Here is a 21,901-nt window from a genome sequence, read left to right as displayed (position 1 = left end):
AGAAAGTCACTGAATAAAAGACCACTTGAGTAAAAGTCTAAAAGTATTTCGTTTTAAATATACTTAAGTATCAAAAGTGCGGCAGGTAGTCTAGTGGTTAGAGAGTTGGGCCAATAACCGAAAAGTTGCTAGATCGAATCCCCGAGCTGTCAAGGTAAAAATCAGTCGTTCTGCCCCCGAACAAGGCCGTTAACCCACTGTTCCTAGGCCATCATTATGAATAAGTATTTGTTCTTAACTGACTTGCCTAGTTAAATAAAGGTTAAATGTAAAAGTATAAATAATTTCAAATTTCTTATATTAAGCAAACCAGATGGCAAGATGTTCTTGTTTTTTAAACTTATGGATCGCCAGGATCACACTCTAACACTCAGACATCATTTACAAAGAAAGCAATTGTGTTTAGTGAGTTCGCCAAATCAGAGGACGTAGGGATGAACAGGGATGTTCTCTTGATAAGTGCCTGAATGGGACTATTTTCTTGTCCAGCTAGGCATTCAAAATATAACTTTTGGTACTTTTGGGTATCATGGAAAATGTATGAAGTAACAAGTACATTATTTTATTTTGGAATGAGGTGAAGTTGCCAAAAATATCAATAGTAAAGTACAGATACCAATTTTTTTTTTACTTAAGTAGTACTTTAAAGTATTTTAACTTAAGTACTTTACGCCACTGGTAAGTACCAGCTTAAAACAGACTGTAAAATAAAGCGTTACTTTAGTACTTTACGCCACTGGTAAGTACCAGCTTAAAACAGACTGTAAAATAAAGTGTTACCATTGCTACTAAAGGGAATATAGGATATAAAACGTACAGGAGGTGCTGAGAACTTGAAGAGTGAGGAACCCCTCAAGGCAAGGAACTGTGATGAATACATTCGGTCCTGAACGGAGTCCTGCTCCTTCTCATCTACCCAGCCCATGTAGATAATCTATCAGAGAGAGAGGGGGGGGATATGGAGGGAGAGAGAAAGGAAGAGGGAGAGAAGCAAAGAGAGAGGAGTGGAAGAAATGGAAATGGAGAGGGAGAGGGAGAAAAACACTTTAGAGAAAAGGGAAGGCAGGAGGCATCAAGTCTTTCTGCACTTATCTCAGTCAGGAGGATTGCAGCGAGCCACAGTGGAAATGTTTGCTTGCATTTCTCTCTCTCTCTATGGACATCTTGATGGATGAAAACACTGAGTGAAAGATTCAGGACCAGCATGAGCAGTCGGTCTCTTCTAATGTACTTAATTGCCATGACGATACGGGATGTCAAATGATTCCATGCTTTTGTCATTTGGAGGCTGGAGATGGATTAATTATAAAAACAGTTAATTCACTATCCATGTCTAGGCTGATGGAGGGATTGTTGCTGAAGTGAGGACCAAGGAACTTGTGTTGTCCTCTCTTCCTGATGATTTCTATTTGCTTTGACTTTATGATGCAAACATTCTCCCTCCATCTGCAATAGTTGCCACTGGCACTGCCAGTCAACCATGGCCTTTCTGTGGACTATTAAACCTGGTTGGAATGAATGAATTAATGACATTTTATTTTCACGTCAAATCGCCAGTTGGCAACCGATACCTTACGGGATTAATTGACAAACATTTCTTTCACAGTGATAATTCTTCCAGTGTTCTGTGCATTCAGGTTGGATTGACATTCAGAGAGCGTTCTAGTACAGTAAACCATGTAGAGTGGAGACGAATTGGATGAAGCAACTTTTGGGCATAGTCTGTCATTTTTTAAACCTTGAAACTGTGCTTTAAAAGAATGCATTGAATAAAAGACCATGTCATGAAAACTTCATATCAATGGTGAGGATTATTTTGTAAGGTATAAATAGTAGTATTAGAAGCAGGGGTGAAAGTACATTTAATTTCTTACCGGTACGGAACACCCAAGTGTACCACAAAAATTACAGGGTAGCCTACTCTGCTGACACTGATCAATAAAAATGATGTTGTCTGATCCATATAATCGGCCTACGAAAAGGGGAGACATAAATACAATATGATTCCCATCTAACCTAGAGGAGGAAATTATTGTCCCAAAAAAACAAAAGTGGCTCTGACCCAATGATAAAGACATTGAATATGCATACACTGAGGATATGGGTGATGTTCTCCTCTGGTGCCAGTAAGATAGGCTACTGTTTGCTCAATTAAGTTAATTTTGATATCTAAAAGACAGATTGGATCTCTTTACAGCCATTTGCTTTCCAAACAGTTGTTCCGCAATTGTATTTTAAAATATTGCAATGTTCCTGGCTGGGTCTCTGCTCTTCACTGACAGTCGCAGCGCACACTGGCCAAATTGTGGGCCCTTCCAACTGTAGGCTATGCGATTTAAAACAATCAACAGCTCTTTCTTTTTTTAAGCAAATGATTCTTTGTGGCAAAATCATGCTTTCTGGTATAGTTGCCCATTTTGAATAATGTGATATTAATTTCTGTATAGAAAGGAGTAAACTAATTAGGCTATACAATTTGGGCAATTTAATTTAAAGCTTAGCTTCCCCTTGCCTTATGGACACAACGCCTGCTGTATGCCTTTTTAACGTGGCTTAAGCATAGCCAGTCACTTAACAAAAGCACTCATGTAGGCTATCTGTGCACATTCGTTCACTCACAAAATAATTACAGCATCCAAAACCCAACAGTGCACTTTGCACTTGCAATTTGATGAATGGAAAGAGACATCTGTTACAAAACACCTACGTGTAGTGTAATGAAATTCTGCGATTGTCATTAGGCCTACACTTAGCCTAAATTGATGCATCATCCACTGTTGTCCACGTGCGCCTCGGTCTCGGCCACTTATCTCCGCCTTGTTGCAAGCGTCTCAGCCACTCAAGATGTAAGTGTTCTCCTTAAACCACAACGCAATTTGGAGTGTATACCACCCGGTTTCAATTCACAAATTGTTAGTGTGTCTGATACGCAGTAATGTTAACTAATAGGGTAATAACCTATAGTTTTTTAGGCATGTTGTATTAATTGTGATAGGCTCATGTTTTACTGGTAAGGTGTACCCCCACTATTTATTTTACTGGGACGATGTACTGCCTTACTACTACTAGTAGTAGTAGTAGTAGTAGTAGTAGTAGTAGTAGCTTACCTGTTGATTAACTGGGAAGTTTCTGTTTATCTTCTTCACCTGTAAAATCAAACATTAAACTCATTGCAACATAATACACAAAGATTACATTTGGTAGCACTTGATTTTATAGTCCAGAGACTATTATTTATGTTGCGTATTTATTACTATGGAAATAATAACCTATTACTCACTGGTTTGTTTCACTGAAACACCATTTGTTGGCTGTATAACATTTCAGTAAGTATCATCATACCAGTATAATATGCTCCTCTTTGAGAAGCACACACACTCAGTCTAGCATGGGCCCACCAAAACCAACGGCTAACTCTCTATTTACAAAATTCTTGTGTTATCCCCACAGACATAAAAGAACACTGTTGAAGTGAAACTACTTAATGTATTCAACAAGGACCTGCAGCTGTTCCAAAAGATTCTGTCTGTCTCTGTCTGTCTCTGTCTGTCTGTGAGAAGTAAAAGCTAGGGAGCTACAGAGAGAGAAATAGAGAGAGATAAATGTAAACATTCTGTTAGGTAACAGCTATTAGCAGCTCTGACTGGGGTTCAAATACTATCTAAAATCTTTCCAATACTTTCAGTGTTTTCTCTAGCCTACCTAGAGTGCCCGTTTTGGGGCTATTCTATTGATCCTTTAAGGAGATGTTTATCTTTCAAAGGGTGTAAGATAGTTGTATGTTTGAAAAATTTGAATTTTGACATTTATTTGGTTTCAAATTTGCCGCTCTTGAAATGCACCTGCTGTTGATAGGGTGCACCACGGGTGGCACGCTAGCGTCCCACATAGCCCCAAGAAGTTAAACCAGGCAAGCTCAATCAAGCATAGAAGTATTTGCAATGATGTCAAATAGTATTTGAACCCAAGTATCTCCTAATTCACACCACGCTATCAATAGAACCCTCTCGCAGGAACAGAGAGCACCAAATTATACCTTGCCGGCCTCCCCACAAAGTCGTCCTATGGAGGAGGGTAGCTATAACATTTTCATTTTCACAACATCTCATTTCCAAAATGATACATTTTTACAGTGATCCAGGAGAGGAGCCAATGTTTATTTTTTCAATGTTATGGAGAGATTTGCCTTTTATTCTGGGACAGAAAACCCTATGCAGTACTAGACCTGTCCAGTGTCTTAGAAAGACGTTGGAATTCTGCCACAGATATGTCTACTAACTATTCTGTTAGTGTTGCACACAATGAGCAGATCAGCCACTGTAAATAATTCTTCATTTCTCACTTACCAACCAAGCTTCCATTTTTAGAGAGACTGATATAATCATATCCAGGTGACAACCTCTTCCATGCATCTTGGTACAGTAAGAAGTGGGTGGGGAGCAAATTGGTGGCAGCCAGAAAACCCTCTGTTCCACACTGTACAGTAGTGACAGTGACTCATCAGTATTATGCTCAGTGTGACCCCTCACTTAGTCCACTCCACATTATCCCATTCCCCATTAGCCCCCTAGAGGCTTTATTCTCCCTAACACTGCCCCTAGGCTACATTATAATTACATTTCTTAGAGGTTGCTAATACTATGCTAGGTGTTGAGATGCTCTTTACTACATTCCGAACCACACTCTCAGCAGTACTCCAACCACCCACCCAGGCCAGAATGAGGATTTTATCTGAGTGGGAGTTAGCATTAGCCAGTGTCATGACTGTCCACAAGAATCCAAATTGGTCAGATCAGGTTTGCAATGAAAAACTTCATTCAGACCCCCTCTCACCCGCAGAGGGGCGAGGAAAGAACTAATGGTGATTGACAACTCATGCCTTGTTGTAAATCAAGGGGAGAAGATGCAGGTATCCCTCTCCAAATTCACCAAAAGAATGTGCTTTGTCTCAACAGACCTTTTTCCTGCTGAAACTCTAACACGTTCAAAAGCAACTACAGAAACAATATTTCTAACATAGAACGTGGGGAATGGTCAGAGGTGATCTATAGAAAACAAATGTCATTTTGTTTGTTATTTTGTGATGTCATTAAAAATGTTAACCTGTTGGGTCTAGGGGGCAGCATTTGCACGTCTGGATAAAAAAAATGTACCCGATTTAATCTGGTTACTAATCCTACCCAGTAACTAGAATATGCATATACTTATTATATATGGATAGAAAACACTCTAAAGTTTCCAAAACTGTTTGAATGGTGTCTGTGAGTATAACAGAACTCATTTGGCAGGCAAAACCCTGAGACATTTTCTGACAGGAAGTGGATACCTGATGTGTTGTATTGACTTTAAACCTATCCCATTGAAAAACACAGGGGTTTAGGAATATTTTGGCACTTCCTATTGCTTCCACTAGATGTCACCAGCCTTTACAAAGTGTTTTGAGTCTTCTGGAGGGAGATCTGACCGAACAAGAGCCATGGAACGGTGATGTCCCATTAGACACCTGGCGCGCTACTTCATGTTGGGTACCCTCGTTCCAATACGTTATAAAAGGCTATGCATTCGTCCACCTTGAATATTATTCATGTTCTGGTTAAAAAAGGCCCTAATGATTTATGCTATACAACGTTTGACATGTTTGAACGAACGGAAATATATTTTTTCCCCTCGTTCATGACGAGAAGTCCGGCTGGCTTACATCATGTGCTAACGAGACGGAGATTTTTGGACATAAATGATGAGCTTTTTTGAACAAAACTACATTCGTTATGGACCTGTGATACCTGGAAGTGACATCTGATGAAGAGAATCAAAGGTAATGGATTATTTACATAGTATTTTCGATTTTAGATCTCCCCAACATGACGTCTAGTCTGTATCGCAACGCGTATTTTTCTGGGCACAGTGCTCAGATTATTGCAAAGTGTGATTTCCCAGTAAGGTTATTTTTAAATCTGGCAAGTTGATTGCGTTCAAAAGATGTAAATCTATAATTCTTTAAATGACAATATAATATTTTACCAATGTTTTCTAATTTTAATTATTTAATTTGTGACGCTGACTTGACTGCCGGTTATTGGAGGGAAACGATTTCCTCAACATCAATGCCATAGTAAAACGCTGTTTTTGTATATAAATATGAACTTGATAGAACTAAAAATGCATGCATTGTCTAACATAATGTCCTAGGAGTGTCATCTGATGGAGATTGTAAAAGGTTAGTGTATCATTTTAGCTGGTTTTATGGTTTTGGTGACCCTGTCTTTGACTTGACAAAACATTACACACAACTCTTGTAAATGTACTGTCCTAACATACTCTAAATTTATGCTTTCGCCGTAAAACCTTTTTGAAATCGTAAAACGTGGTTAGATTAAGGAGATGTTTATCTTTCAAATGGTGTAACATAGTTGTATTTTTGAAAAATTTGAATTTTGACATTTATTTGGATTCAAATTTGCCGCTCTTGAAATGCACCTGCTGTTGATGGAGTGCACCACGGGTGGCACGCTAGCGTCCCACCTAGCCCCAAGAGGTTAACCTGTTATGGCTAGGGGGCAGTATTTTCACGGCCGGATAAAAAACGTACCCGATTTAATCTGATTATTACTCCTGCCCAGAAACTAGAATATGCATATAATTATTAGCTTTGGATAGAAAACACTCCAAAGTTTCTAAAACTGTTTGAATGGTGTCTGTGCGTATAACAGAACTCATTTGGCAGGCCAAAACCTGAGAAGATTCTGTACAGGAAGTACCCTGTCTGACCATTTCTTGGCCTTCTTGATTATCTCTATCCATTACAGGGGATCTCTGCTGTTACATGACACTTCCTATGGCTCCCATGGGCTCTCAGAAGGCGGCAAAAAGCTGAATCGTGGCTTTGCAGGCCCTGGCTGAAAAAAAGTAGCGCATTTGGATAGTGACCAGTCACAGTACTATGAAACTCAGGCTCGTGCACGAGGGGATCCCATGCTTTTATTTTCTCTCTCCTTTTACGTATACACGCTTTCTCGGTCGGAATATTATCGCTTTTTTACGAGAAAAATGGCATAAAAATAGATTTTAAACAGCGGTTGACATGCTTCGAAGTACGGTAATGGAATATTTAGAATTTTTTTGTCACGAAATGCGTCGTGCGCGTGACCCTTATTTACACTTCGGATAGTGTCTTGAACGCACGAACAAAACGCCGTTATTTGGATATAACTATGGATTATTTTGAACCAAACCAACATTTGTTATTGAAGTAGCAGTCCTGGGAGTGCATTCTGACGAAGAACACCAAAGGTAATCAAACTTTTCTAATAGTAAATCGGAGTTTGGTCAGGGCTAAACTTGGTGGGTGTCAAAATAGCTAGCCGTGATGGCTGGGCTATCTACTCAGAATATTGCAAAATGTGCTTTCACCGAAAAGCTATTTTAAAATCGGACACCTCGATTGCACAAAGGAGTTCTGTATCTATAATTCTTAAAATAATTGTTATGTTTTTTTGTGAACGTTTATTGTGAGTAATTTAGTAAATTCACCGGAAGTGTTCGGTGGGAATGCTAGTTCTGAACGTCACATGCTAATGTAAAAAGCTGGTTTTTGATATAAATATGAACTTGATTGAACAAAACATGCATGTATTGTATAACATAATGTCCTAGGGTTGTCATCTGATGAAGATCATCAAAGGTTAGTGCTGCATTTAGCTGTGGTTTTGTTTTTTGTGACATTATATGCTAGCTTGAAAAATGGGTGTCTGATTATTTCTGGCTGGGTACTCTGCTGACATAATCTAATGTTTTGCTTTCGCTGTAAAGCCTTTTTGAAATCGGACAGTGTGGTTAGATAAAGGAGAGTCTTGTCTTTAAAATGCTGTAAAATAGTCATGTTTGAAAAATTGAAGTTTTTGTATTTTTGAGGAATTTGTAATTCGCGCCACGCCTATCATTGGATATTGGAGCAGGTGTTCCGCTAGCGGAACGTCTAGATGTAAGAGGTTAAGAAAGGGATGTGATTTGAGATGTTTTGAGTAAGTAGTCCCTGCCCCTGAATGAGTTCAGAGAGCCTGTCAGCCTGATGGAACTGTCCATTTCGAACAAACTGTATAACATGACATACTAGACCAGAAAAGCGTCAAACTGCAGCTGCACGTTTTAAGTGGTTTGAACAGTGAATCTCATTACGAGGTAGAGACGATAAACTCACCTCCAGGACAATCACTGGTACGGCTGATTAGCTGTCCCAAGTAAAGTATCTTCAAAAGCTAATTTAAGTGGGGCCATTCTAGTACCTATCTACTACCTATCTACTAGCCTATCTTCAAAGAAGCATCTTCGAGAGCAAATGGAAAGAAAATAAACTCTGTAGTTTTGTACTTCCTTGCCTGATCTTTACCAGGTCCACTTACTCATTGAACACTAATGGACGACATGGTATTAATTTGGAAAAATCTACTTTGGTGCTCAGAGATAGCAACAATAAAAAAACAAAACCTCTAATTTGCTTTCTGTCAGGAGGATACAAAGTGAGGACGGTCCAACCAGTAAGATACAGAGCTGACTGGTACACAAACTTTCCTGACCCTGTTTGTTGAGCACTATCCATCTGGAAGTAAAACAAAGCACTAACTTGTTCCCCACACACCCAGCGAGAGAAAGCTTTTTCCAAGCTGTTCAAACAGAGAAATGGAGCATAGGACACAGTTGCTATCTCCGGAGTTCTTTTTAATTTGCTTGCCACCTCTCGGCATTATTATTATTGCATAATGCATCATTCTGAATTATAGATGATACAAATGCCTAGTTAGCTTGGGGTTATAAGTGTATGCCGTAGCTGTCTCCAAGAGCCAACTCTGATATTGTGACCTACGGCTCTAAAAAATAAGTGGATGTTTCATGCCCCATAGCATGAAAAGACATTCAGATATAGAGTTTGTGACTTATATGATACATCTGACACATTTATTGATACAGTTAGCTGTTTTTCGCCAATTACAATCTTGTCTCAATACTTCAACTCCCCAACAGGCTCGGGAGAAGTGAAGGTCGAGTCATGCATCCTCTGAAACATGACCATTTTTAACAGCCATATGCAATCCATATTACTGTAGTAATACAGTGCTCTATTGTATTTTTCAAAACCAAACCTGTGGATCTTGAAGGCTATGGAAAATCGACCTATCTTACTCATGTTTTTGCCTTCCGTTTGATTATACTCACATTGTGCTTGGTGAGAGCTGATATGTTAGTTGCGATTGCTTGGAGCCAATCTAGGCAGTCTTCAGCAGCGGGGCACGTGATAACCCCACTGCAAACCCCATCCACAGCTATGACTTGAAATGCATTTTTCCTATAGAAATCAGAATCAGACAAATATAGTATTTAGCACTGGTTGGCACAAGTTCAATGTGATATTGGCATCAATATCAATATGAGCGAGGTATATCCCAATATCGTTTTTTATCTGTCCGTATATTATGATGACCCATGAACTCGCAATTCTATTACTCTACATTCAAGAGAAATAAGTAACAGTCAAGCAAGCTTTGCAGCAAAACTGCCAGTGTCTGACTTCTTAATTTTAATAATCTCAAGGTATTTACAGGAGACAAGCCATTTTAACACAGAGTCACCAAAGTCCCTTACCAGGGGATCCCTCTCAAATAGCAGAGGCACCGGGGTCACTGAACCTTCAGTAGCAGTGACAGTGTGCCAGAAAATGGCCCATGACTGCATTTTGACAACAAGCGGTCTCCGGTCCCCCTGCTGCAGCATAGCACTCAGCTTACTGTACCTGCAGACGTCAGAGCCGGGGACGTGCTGTGACAGACGAGAGTGGAGGAGAGGAATAAGGCGCAGGTCCACCCATCTCTTCTCCCATCGGAGCCCAGGGGACGTGGGCCAAGATGAGCAGGACAGTGTGTCCTGCAGGAATTTATACACACAGAGAATGGACCACCTCATCGTTTGGCACTTCATATAGTATCTCCCATGGCTTACTAAGATGTAAACAGCCCAGGCCTGTTCATGATTCATATGGGTAGATGGAGATGCAGCAGAGGCTGTATAAGTACACGCCATTTCGGGGAACTACTGAATAATGGTTTTTTTTCTCTGGCCCAGAGAAAGAGTGAGAAAGAGTTAGAGCACCCGGACTGTCACCATCTGCCTGTGAATGCCACTGTGGAATAACAACAGCCTACTGGCCATGTTTCAAGAGTTGCAGAGAGAAGAGATATGGCTGAAAGATATATAGAAATGATAATGTTGAACTGTACCGTGTTGTTAGGATGGTAGTTCAAGTGTAAGCCACTGTCGCATAGAGGGGAGGACGTTCCACTGCTCTGATCACTTGGAACACCTGGGAGAAGAATGACATTCAGAAGTTATAAAAAAAAGTCATATTATCGCTTCTTCAGCCTTGGTACAATATTCACTGGAACTTTTCTATCTAGCTCTATTTCAGGTAATAACAATATTCAAAACAACTTATTTCAGTACCAGAGACAAATAACAGTCAGACAATGCATGAATCAGCATAGAATCCATGTGTAGATGGAGAAGGTTCTTTCTCTAATCTTGTTCTTATTTCCTCTCATCATATCCTTGGCGAAAATAAAACAATTTCAGCTCTGATTATTTCTTTTGGAGGTTTCTAAGATACGCGTACATGTGCAGTCTTCACAGAGGGGCAGTTTCAGAAAAGCTGGTGTCTTCTTCAAGAAAGAAACAGTCAGAGTGACATCCTCTCCGGCATTTCGCAAAACCTGCACCTGGAAAGGAAAATTAGGAGAATTGTCAATACTGCCATTGGACTTCTAAGTCTTATACTCATTTCAACCACGTACTTGGATGATGGATGTAGTGCAAATTCCCTTCTTAGAACAAGTAGATTAGATATTGGTTGAAAACCTGGGAGATTTATGCGGCCTCACGCATTTGGGAGGTTGAAACATACAAATTGGAAAAAGGTGTAAAACAGATCTTACGGGTCCCACAGATAAGGTTGAAAAAGTGAAACAAGATAAGGTGGCGTTGCAGCTTCAGTGAAATATGAGATATTAAGTTGTCGGCTTCTTACCACTTCCTCGTGGCGATAGCTTCGAACATTTATTCCATTTATCTAAAAACAAACAGTCTTATGGTTAGTAACAATAATAACAGATCCATTAAACTGATGATATGCATAATATGCTTTATTTTTCATCATTGAAGTGTGTTTGAAAACGGGGTCCTTGATTCATAAAACAGCAATCAAGTGCGTTATATATCTGTCGTCCGTGCTCATAAATAGCATTGCTGCAAAACAATGAAAGCTGACAGTGACAGTTGCAACAAAGATCTCTATTGCAATTGTACACTACGTTCTTCCTGGCCATGCCAACACATAGCTCAGTGCACTCATATATCGCATAGTGATCCATCAGCAGAGTTTGAAGGGGTTGGAATTCAACCAGACCTGTAGTACAAACACTGAACGACACCAGGCAGAAGAAACTGTCACAATACTCATCATCGCTTACCTGGAGGATTCCATCTCCGATAAACAGCAACCCAGACAGTTCAGCTGCAGACAATATATGATATATTATATTTGGGTGAAGAAATAATCATTTGTAAGGCATAATGAAATGGATACAAAGAACTAAAAAAGAGCTTACCTTTTTGCTCTTTTGATATTTTTGATATCACAACAGGGATTTTGTGTTCTGCGCCTCCCTAGGGGGGTGATTATATAGTTATGTAGTTTGTTGCACAAACAAATAGCGGAAAAGAAAGAAACAGAGGAAAAAAGAGAAACTATTGTATCTTCCCGCATAGGCTACTCCATTAGTCTACTGTTGATATGAATCAATTGTGGTTTTAAAAGATCAATTGCATTAGGTGAAAGTAAATTAAAAGATAGAATAGGGAGAAAACAACTAATCAATGGCAATGTAAATTACCTTGATGCTCAAGCCAAAACCTCCAATCGTCTGTCTTCTGATTGTTACAGTTCTCTCCTGCAAGGAATCAGATTAAAGAGACCATGTTTATTATGGAGATACTTAGAGTTTAATTTGACTTTACTTAGAGTTGAAGTTTTACCGTAGATGCAATTGAAAGAATAACAGCGCTGACTGATATACAAGGAAAGTAATAAAGGAAAGGTCCCTTTTTTAAATGGTGCTTGATATGAGACGTGGGTGTCTCTCCTGTTTCTGTGCATACAGTACGTATCACTACACACTTATTACACACTTAATGTAAGTACACCCCAGATATAGTGTGTGTGTGTGTGTCACCATCTACAGAAGGTATGGGCAACTTTGATGGGTGTGGCGGCCACAAAAAAATCTGAACTCATCACGAGTGGCTGCAGAGGCTCACAGGTCTGCGTGTCCACATCCATACCCACACATGCAGTCAATGCCGGCCCGAGCCTTTTGGAGTGTCTGTAAAAGAGCAGCATGATGTCCATGCGTGTTATTTTATGTGACAGGCACGGCAGGTTACTTACACTCGAATAAAATGGTTCTCCTGACACGCAGATGACATCTTGCTCTTGAATTGTCAGAATGTCTTTAGCCAAGTGCAGTCGAATATTGAAAGGCTCCTCATTACCATCTTGCAGCAGATAAACCCCAGTCTTCGTCTGCAAAGTAAATCAGTGGAAAAATCATTTCTCATTCTTCTATGTCCGAATTAACTGGCCATGAAATGAAATGAAAATGTCATCGAATTGGAAAGACATTGTTGAGACTTTTGACAGAGTGACACGGAGAATGCCCTATGGACATTTTAGAATGGGCTAGGAAAAGATCTATCATAATTCATGATCAATTCAGGGAAATCTTTTTTTACTCACTAATGTTTTGCATATATCTTCCATATTATGTTGCAATTACGTTAAAAGAAGACAGGATAAATATAGACTCACTGATTAAGGTTAGTTCTCAGTCAAATATGTGCTGAACTGGCAGTGTGAGAAATTAGTGTTGAACTTTATCTTAGGCCTGGACATGTTGCAATGTATTCAGTTTCACTAATTAGTGTGAATTGCATAAATGTTTTATGCACTGTGCTATAACATTAATCTGAGCAAAATATATTGTCGTTAGGCCCTGAAAATTAAACCAGATAACTGCAATGATATGCCTCTTAATAACAGACAAAAGAAACAATTAGTTACAATCGTCTAATTTAATACATCTCCAATGAAATAATTTAGCATCATTTCGTCTATCCATCTAAGATTCTAAAATAATGCTCTGGCACCAGATATGCATTTCTCAGTGTTGCGCAAAAGAAATGGATGAGAGAAATCATCATCATATCCCGTGATCCATTTAAAACATGATAATCTGCATGCATTTGTATTCTGCAGAGCCAATTCCCCACCAGCTATTTGGAATGCCTGTCCTGTCCTTGAGACTATGGTTAAGTCTAAATAAGAGAAGCACCATCACCTGACATGATTACTAATGTAAAGCCAAGCGGGCCAATGTCACTGAGCATCCTTGACAACACACGCAGTACTGTCACCGAAGGACACATTAGTCACCAGTATTTTTAGTCAGAAATGGCAGCTCGATTACAGGTAAGGCATCTCAAATAATGATATTTACATGTACTGTATCTAGCTCTGTGTAAAGAAATCATGGCAGCTCAACTGCAGGTATGGCAACTCATAGAATTACATTTACTTGTGCTGTGCACAGCCTGGGTGAGTATTATTCATATCAACAGCAGCATTTCAATGGGAATGTGTTTTTACAGTGTGTTGCCTTGGACACTATATCCACAACTAGTTCAAACTGACAATTAAAATACACAGAGGCATTTATGGTGTGTATGTCTCACACGTTTGTGTGTGCGTGTGAGAGAGAGTGAGAGAGAGAGAGAGATTGAAAAAGCTTCTTCTACTTTCCCCAATGCACAAGTGGTTATATCCACCCTGCTACCACGAAAATACTTCCACCCTGCTACCACACAGCGGGTAAACGCAAGTATTTCCTGTGACTGTGCCTCAAAACCAAATGTTTACCTGGCCCACCACTCCACCATGTACTTGAACAGCATTTATGACCAGGTCCACCTATACAAGACAGCATTGCCCACCTTCACCTGGACCCTAAAGGACCCCCCCTCCCCCCCAGACCTACACATAGAGGACCCAGGCCGAGAGGACCTACATCCAGACCACAACACCACCAGCCACATCCACACCCCCACCCCAACCAATCAACACCCCCCCCCAAGTCAACCATGCCCACACCCATTTAGGCCCCCTCAGACCAGACCTATGCCTCTCCTGCCCACCCAATGCACTCCACCCCCACAAAGAGGACCTCAACACGGAAGTCACACAAACGCCCAGGCTGTGAGCAGGCAAACGGGCCCAAACCCCACTCTTACACTAGCCCAAGCTAAAGTCTTTGAAAGCGAAGTTAATAAACAGATCACTGACCATTTCGAATCCCACCGTACCTTCTCCGCTGTGCAATCCGGTTTCCGAGCTGGTCATGGGTGCACCTCAGCCACGCTCAAGGTACTAAACGATATCATAACCGCCATTGATAAAAGACAGTACTGTGCAGCCGTCTTCATCGACCTGGCCAAGGCTTTCGACTCTGTCAATCACCGTATTCTTATCGGCAGACTCTTCGCAGACAGAGTTTAGTGTGTCAAATCGGAGGGCGTGTTGTCCAGACCTCTGGCAGTCTCTATGGGGGTACCACAGGGTTCAATTCTCGGGCCGACTCTTCTCTGTAAATATCAATGATTGCTCTTGCTGCTGGTGATTCTCTGATCCACCTTTTCGCAGACGACACCATTCTGTATACATCTGGACCTTCTTTGGACACTGTGCTAACAAATCTCCAAACGAGCTTCAACGCCAAACAACACTCCTTCCGTAGCCTCCAACTCATTTCAAATGCTAGTAAAACTAAGTGCATGCTCTTCAACCAATTTCTGCCCACACCCTCCCGCCCGACTAGCATCACTACTCTGGACGGTTCTGACCTAGAATATTTGTAGTGGACAACTACAAATACCTAGGTGTCTGGTTAGACTGTAAACTCTCCTTCCAGACTCACATTAAGCATCTCCAATCTGAAATTAAATCTAGAATCGGCTTCCTATTTCGCAACAAAGCCTCATTAAGTGTTAGGGGTGTGTACAGAGGCGAATTCAGGTGCAGGAGATCAGAGTGTAGTAAACAGGCGCACTTTAATTCCGGTCCACAAACGACAGCACATAAACATAAATGTGCCAAAACCACGGAATATAACAAAAGTATGGCGCCTGACAATATCCACATAACAATAAACAATTACACACAAAGACATGGAGGGGAACAGAGGACTAAATACATGCAGTGTGATTATGGAATGAAAACCAGGTGTGTATGGAACAAGACAAAACAAATGGACATATGAGAAATGGAGCGGCGATGGCTAGAAAGCCGGTGACGTCGATCGCCGAACGCCGCCCAAACAAGGAGAGGAGCCGACTTCGGCGGATGTCGTGACATTAAGCCTCCTTCACTCATGCCGCCAAACCTACCCTCATAAAACTGACTATCCTACCGATCCTTGACTTCGGCAATGTCATTTACAAAATAGCCCCCAACACTCTACTCAGCAAACTGGATGTAGTCTATCACAGTGCCATCTGTTTTATCACCAAAGACCCATATACTACCCACCACTGCGACCTGTATGCTCTCATTGGCTGGCCCTCACTACATATCCGTCGCCAAACCCACTGGCTCCAGGTTATCTATAAGTCTTTGCTAGGTAAAGCCCCGCCTTATCTCAGCTCACTGGTCACCATAGCAACACCCACCTGTAGCATGCGATCCAGCAGGTATATTTCACTGGTCATCCCCAAAGCCAACACTTCCTTTGGCAGCTTTTCCTTCCAGTTCTCTGCTGCCAATGACTGGAACAAATTGCAAAAATCTCTGAAGCTGGATTCTTATATCTTCCTCTCTAACTTTAAGCATCAGCTGTCAGAGAAGCTTACCGATCACTGTACCTGTACACAGCCAATCTGTAAATAGCACACCCAACTACCTCATTCCCATATTATTATTTACCCTCTTGCTCTTTTGCACCCCAGTATCTCTACTTGCACATCATCATCTGCACATCTATCACTCCAGTATTAATGCTAAATGGTAATTATTTTTGCCTCTGGGGCCTATTTATTGCCTACCTCCCTACATTTGCACACACTGTACATATATTTTTCTATTTTCATTTTCTTTTGTGTTATTGACTGAACATTTGTTTTTGTGTAACTCTGTGTTGTTGTTTTTGTCTCACTGCTTTGCTTTATCTTGGCCAGGTCGCAGTTGTAAATGAGAACTTGTTCTCAACTGGCCTACCTGGTTAAAAAAATAAAAATAAAAGATGCTCAGCAGGCTCTGCTCACACTTACTGGCCTGAGGCCAAACCACACGACCAATAACATTGAACACTTTATGGAACACAAAGCCTTCACTCATCCTGGAATATCCAAGGCCTGAGGTCATCTGCCTTTGGCCTAAAGAGCACGAACCTGGATTTCATCAAAGAAATTGTAAATACAGACATTGTCATCCTACAAGAAACATGGTATAGAGGAGATGGACCCACTGGTTGCCCTCTAGGTTACAGAGAGCTGGTAGTCCCATCCACCAAACTACCAGGTTTGAAACAGGGAAGGGACTAAGGGGGTATGCTAATTTGGTATAGAGGACCTAACTCACCCCATGAAATTAATCAAAACAGGAACATTCAAAAGGAAATGATCTTAACAAAGGAAAATGTCCTCCTGTGTGCTACCTATATCCCCCCACTAGAATCACCATACTTTAATGAAGACAGCTTCTCCATCCTGGAGGGGGAAATCAATATTTTCCAGGCCCAGGGACATGTACTAATCTGTGTCGACCTAAATGCCAGAACCGGACAAGAACCTGACACCCTCACCACACAGGGGGACAAACACCTGCCTGGAGGTGACAGCATTCCCTCCCTCATATGCCCCCCTAGGCACAACAATGACAACATAACCAACAAAAACGGGTCACATCTCCTGCAGCTCTGTCACACGCTGGGTATGTACAGTCATGGCCAAAAGTTTTGAGAATGACACTAATATTAATTTCCACAAAGTTTGCTGCTTCAGTGTCTTTAGATATTTTTGTCAGATGTTACTATGGAATACTGAAGTATAATTACAAGCATTTCATAAGTGTCAAAGGCTTTTATTGACAATTACATGAAGTTGATGCAAAGAGTCAATATTTGCAGTGTTGACCCTTCTTTTTCAAGACCTCTGCAATCCGCCCTGGCATGATGTCAATTAACTTCTGGGCCACATCCTGACTGATGGCAGCCCATTCTTGCATAATCAATGCTTGGAGTTTGTCAGAATTTGTGGGGTTTTGTTTGTCCACCCGCCTCTTGAGGATTGACCACAAGTTCTCAATGGGATTAAGGTCTGGGGAGTTTCCTGGCCATGGACCCAAAATATCCATGTTTTGTTCCCCGAGCCACTTAGTTATCACTTTTGCCTTATGGCAAGGTGCTCCATCATGCTGGAAAAGGAATTGTTCATCACCAAACTGTTCCTGGATGGTTGGGAGAAGTTGCTCTCGGAGGATGTGTTGGTTTCCAGATGCCCCAAACAATTGGAAAGGGGATTCATTCTTTATTCATGGCTGTGTTCTTAAGCAAAATTGTGAGTGAGCCCACTCCCTTGGCTGAGAAGCAACCCCACACATGAATGGTCTCAGGATGCTTTACTGTTGGCATGACACAGGACTGATGGTAGCGCTCACCTTGGTTTCTCCGGACAAGCTTTTTTCCAGATGCCCCAAACAATTGGAAAGGGGATTCATCAGAGAAAATGACTTTACCCCAGTCCTCAGCAGTCCAATCCCGGTACCTTTTGCAGAATATCAGTCTGTCCCTGATGTTTTTCCTGAAGAGAAGTGGCTTCTTTGCTGCCCTTCTTGACACCAGGCCATCCTCCAAAAGTCTTCACCTCACTGTGCGTGCAGATGCACTCACACCTGCCTGCTGCCATTCCTGAGCAAGCTCTGTACTGGTGGTGCCCAGATCAGCTGAATCAACTTTAGGAGACGGTCCTGGCGCTTGCTGGACTTACAATTGAACCACTCTCCTTGAAGTTCTTGATGATCTGATAAATGGTTGATTTAGGTGCAATCTTACTGGCAGCAATATCCTTGCCTGTGAAGCCCTTTTTGTGCAAAGCAATGATGACAGAGTGATCTCCAGCCTTGTCCTCATCAACACTCACACCTGTGTTAACAAGAGAATCACTGACATGATGTCAGCTGGTCCTTTTGTGGCAAGGCTGAAATGCAGTGGACATGTTTTTTGGGGATTCAGTTCATTTGCATGGCAATTAATTGCAATTCATCAGATCACTCTTCATAACATTCTGGAGTATATGCAAATTGCCATCATACAAACTGAGGCAGCAGACTTTGTGAAAATTAATATTTGTGTCATTCTCAAAACTTTTGGCCACGACTGTACATAGTTAATGGTAGGCTTTGAGGGGACTCCTATGGTAGGTACACCTATAGCTCATCTCTTGGCAGTAGTACTGTAGACTACTTTATCATTGACCTCAATCCAGAGTCTCCAAGGGCATTCACAGTCAGCCCACTGACATCCTTATCAGGTCACAGCAAAATCACAGTCTACTTGAACAGAGCAATATTCTATTACAAGGCATCAAAGCCAAAGGAACTGAGTAATATTAAGAAATGCTATAGATGGAAGGAATGTAGTGTGGAAACCTACCAAAAAACAATTAGGCAACAAATTCAATCCCTTTTAGACAATTTCCTGGGCAAAACGTTAATAGTGAAGGTGTAACTTGGCAGTAGAAAATCTTAACAGTATATTTGACCTCTCAGCTTCCCTTTCAAATCTAAATATTTCAAACAGAAAACCGAAGAAAATTAACAACAATGACAAATAGTTTGATGAAGAATACAAAAACCTAAGAAAGAAATTGAGAAACCTGTCCAACCAAAAACATGGAAAACACTAAACAAACAACAACACGAAGAATTATCTATCCAAAATGGAGATGTATGGGTAAACCACTTCTCTAATATTTTTGGCTCTATAACAAAGAACAAACAGCAAAAACATATACATGATCGAATACAAATCTTAGAATCAACTATTAAAGACTACCAGAACCCACTGGACTATACATACTTTGACCTAAACATCAGCGCCCAAACTTAAGGAAAGCTTTGACTATGTACAGACTCAGTGAGCATTGCTTTGCTATTGAGAAAGGCTGCCGTAGGCAGACCTGGCTCTCAAGAGAAGACAGGCTATGTGCACACTGCCCATAAAAACAGGTGGAAACTGAGCTGCACTTCCTAACCTCCTGCCAAATGTATAACCATATTAGAGACACATATTTCCCTCAGATTACACAGATCCACAAAGAAGTTGAAAACAAACACGATTTTGATAAACTCCCATACCTACTGGGGGAAATACCACAGTGTGCCATCACAGCAGCAAGATTTGTGACCTGTTGCCACAAGAAAAGGGCAACCAGTGAAGAACAAACACCATCGTAAATACAACCCATATTTATGTTTATTTATTTTCCCTTTTGTACTTTAACAATTTCCACATCGTTACAACACTGTATATATACATAATATGACATTTGTAATGTCTTTATTCTTTTGGAACTTCAGTGAGTGTAATGTTTACTGTTCATTTTTATTTCTTATTTCACTTTTGTATATTATCTACTTCACTTGTTTTGGCAATGTTATATGTTACCCATGCCAATAAAGCCCATTGAATTGAGAGAGAGAGAGAGATATGTTGGAGGTAGAGTCATTCTCATTAGCCTAGCTGAATCAGTGCTGTGATGCAGCTGTATCGCTGGGTAGGTCAGAAGCCTCTCTCTGCGTTGCTCGGCTGAGCATTGTTTGACCTGCTGTACAGCATGTATGTACAGTAATTACCCTTATCTCTGATCCCATCTTGTGTGTCATCATTACCCTCCCATCCTAATCCTGTCCATCATTATCTACATCATCAACTCCAATCAGATGCTGTCGTCTGTGTACATTCCCAATTTACACTGCAGGCGGTAGGCACCAGGCACCAGACATGCAACAAGGACAGTCACATTTTCATCTACCTAAGCCAGAGATGCATTGTGATATGATAACTCAATGACACTTGTTGTGTTCCAAAGGTTAACACGTGTCAGCAGTTGAGTACGCTGCCAAGTAAAAATACATAAAACTAGTCACCATGGCAGTCCAATTTGCTCCAATTATCTTTGCAAAATGCTGAGGGATTGAAAGCTATTCAACTCAAATTGTAGCTACCTCTTCATTTGAAGTCTTGAAATCCATGTGCTATGGCACAGTGAGGGAATCTGCCCTGGAAAAAGAAAGAAGAGGAAAGGAAATTGAATTTGCTTCCTGAACAAAATACCTAGCAGTTAGTCAGGGACATGGTTCTTCTCATTTGTAGTAATAACACAGATCGACCAAGCTCTTCGTGATGGTGTATCCCTTTCCACTTAATATAAACACAAAACCCACCGGCATGGTCTGCCTATTTTCATTACTGTCATGTCATCCTTATAGGAATGAACTATTTGAATCCAGAGTAATAGATTTGCATTGCAATTTCACTTCTTTCTAGCAGAATCCTGTGCAGAACCCCATGGATTAATCAGGGAGGAAACCAAAGACCATTAAATGTCTATGAATTATTCATAACCTGAAGGTGAGAACCTAAGTATCTACAGATGTAAGATCTTAATTTGATTACCCTGTTGCAGGAGAACTGTCCATCACTGCAAGAAATGTTATGCATTTGAGGTTTAAAAAGTCTTCTGAAGTTTGTAATTTGACATTTCAGACTTGATTTCCCCTTAGGAACAATGTATCAACTGCCAAAAAAATGTCCATTCATTATAATCCACATAATAATTCACATTTCCTGCTGCTGCATGATTATTTTCCTGCTGTAGAAAACTGCCTCAAATTAAGATCTTAATCTGTACCATGATAAATGTTTTAATATGGAATCCATTGCTCCTGACTGACTGTGTTACCATATCTGTTACTGTGTTACAGCAGGGCTAATAATTAAAACAGTGAGACACGCAACAACCAAAGCTGATGAACACATGTCTCTGGAGTAGCCCAGTAGTACTGCAGTATTAAAACATGCTACAGCTGAAGCTGTTGAAGACAAGTCACAGATGAAGGCGTAGTACAGTTCTGTTCTTAAGTAGTAATAGAGGTGGTTTGACACAGAGCCATAAATAAATGGCTCTGGTTTGGGATGAGGATAAATATAAACATATGCTTCCCTTGTCCTCAACTTTGTAGTAAACAAACTGCTGTCCTTGAAAATGAATGAATTATACTAAAACAACATTGTGCTTGTGCTTTTAGTATATATTCAAGTCTCACCTCAGTAGAAAGGCCCCCGGCTCTTTGTCTGTAGAGGTCTAGCCATGAATCAGGCAGGTGAGCACTGATTCTACCTGTGGCAGAGGAGCTTCCCTGGGCATGGCCGTGGGGGGACGCAGGCTCTCACCTGGAGCTGGTGGTGGAACCTAGCCTATGGTGGGCTTGGTTTTGGACCACTCTGGGCACTGGCTGGCCTGGTGTATGGGCTGTTGTTATGGCCAGGTTGTTGTGGCCAAGATGCTGTCCCAATCCTTATGGTGGTTAGGGAGGGTGTCTGATGGCGGACTCAGGAGTAGTTCCACTCAGATCCAGACTCAAAGGACCACAAGAACTGAGATTAGAAAAATACATTACATTTGAGTCAGTCTTTGAGGTAGTGGGAAACTAGACCATGAGGCTATAAAGGGCTAATCCCCAAAAAGTATA

At 40.9% G+C, this 21,901-nt stretch overlaps 1 protein-coding gene across 4 annotated transcripts in view; it reads right to left on the bottom strand.

Moving 5' to 3' along the window:
- LOC106599809 (gamma-1-syntrophin) overlaps window positions 1-21,901 on the bottom strand; it is a 72,373-nt gene that overhangs the window by 13,770 nt on the left and 36,702 nt on the right. For 3 of the 4 annotated variants that reach the window (XM_014191139.3, XM_014191137.3, XM_014191141.3), the window contains 13 exons: window positions 21,476-21,806; window positions 20,375-20,429; window positions 12,491-12,625; window positions 11,937-11,993; window positions 11,652-11,709; window positions 11,514-11,557; window positions 11,072-11,113; window positions 10,661-10,763; window positions 10,269-10,351; window positions 9,785-9,915; window positions 9,211-9,340; window positions 3,108-3,146; window positions 818-934 (listed from right to left, as the gene is read on the bottom strand). In XM_014191139.3, coding sequence (XP_014046614.1) covers window positions 818-934; window positions 3,108-3,146; window positions 9,211-9,340; window positions 9,785-9,915; window positions 10,269-10,351; window positions 10,661-10,763; window positions 11,072-11,113; window positions 11,514-11,557; window positions 11,652-11,709; window positions 11,937-11,993; window positions 12,491-12,625; window positions 20,375-20,401 — 966 coding nt within the window. In that variant the 5' untranslated portion in view covers window positions 20,402-20,429; window positions 21,476-21,806. The remainder of the gene's footprint in view (window positions 1-817; window positions 935-3,107; window positions 3,147-9,210; window positions 9,341-9,784; window positions 9,916-10,268; window positions 10,352-10,660; window positions 10,764-11,071; window positions 11,114-11,513; window positions 11,558-11,651; window positions 11,710-11,936; window positions 11,994-12,490; window positions 12,626-20,374; window positions 20,430-21,475; window positions 21,807-21,901) is intronic. The other variant, XM_045714730.2, reaches the window with a different exon arrangement.

Source organism: Salmo salar, chromosome 03, assembly GCF_965601325.2.
Source record: "Salmo salar chromosome 03, fSalSal1, whole genome shotgun sequence".
Classification (NCBI taxonomy): domain Eukaryota; kingdom Metazoa; phylum Chordata; class Actinopteri; order Salmoniformes; family Salmonidae; genus Salmo; species Salmo salar.
The sequence above is the reverse complement of the archived record's forward strand: the minus strand, read 5'-3'. Positions and strand labels throughout refer to the sequence as shown.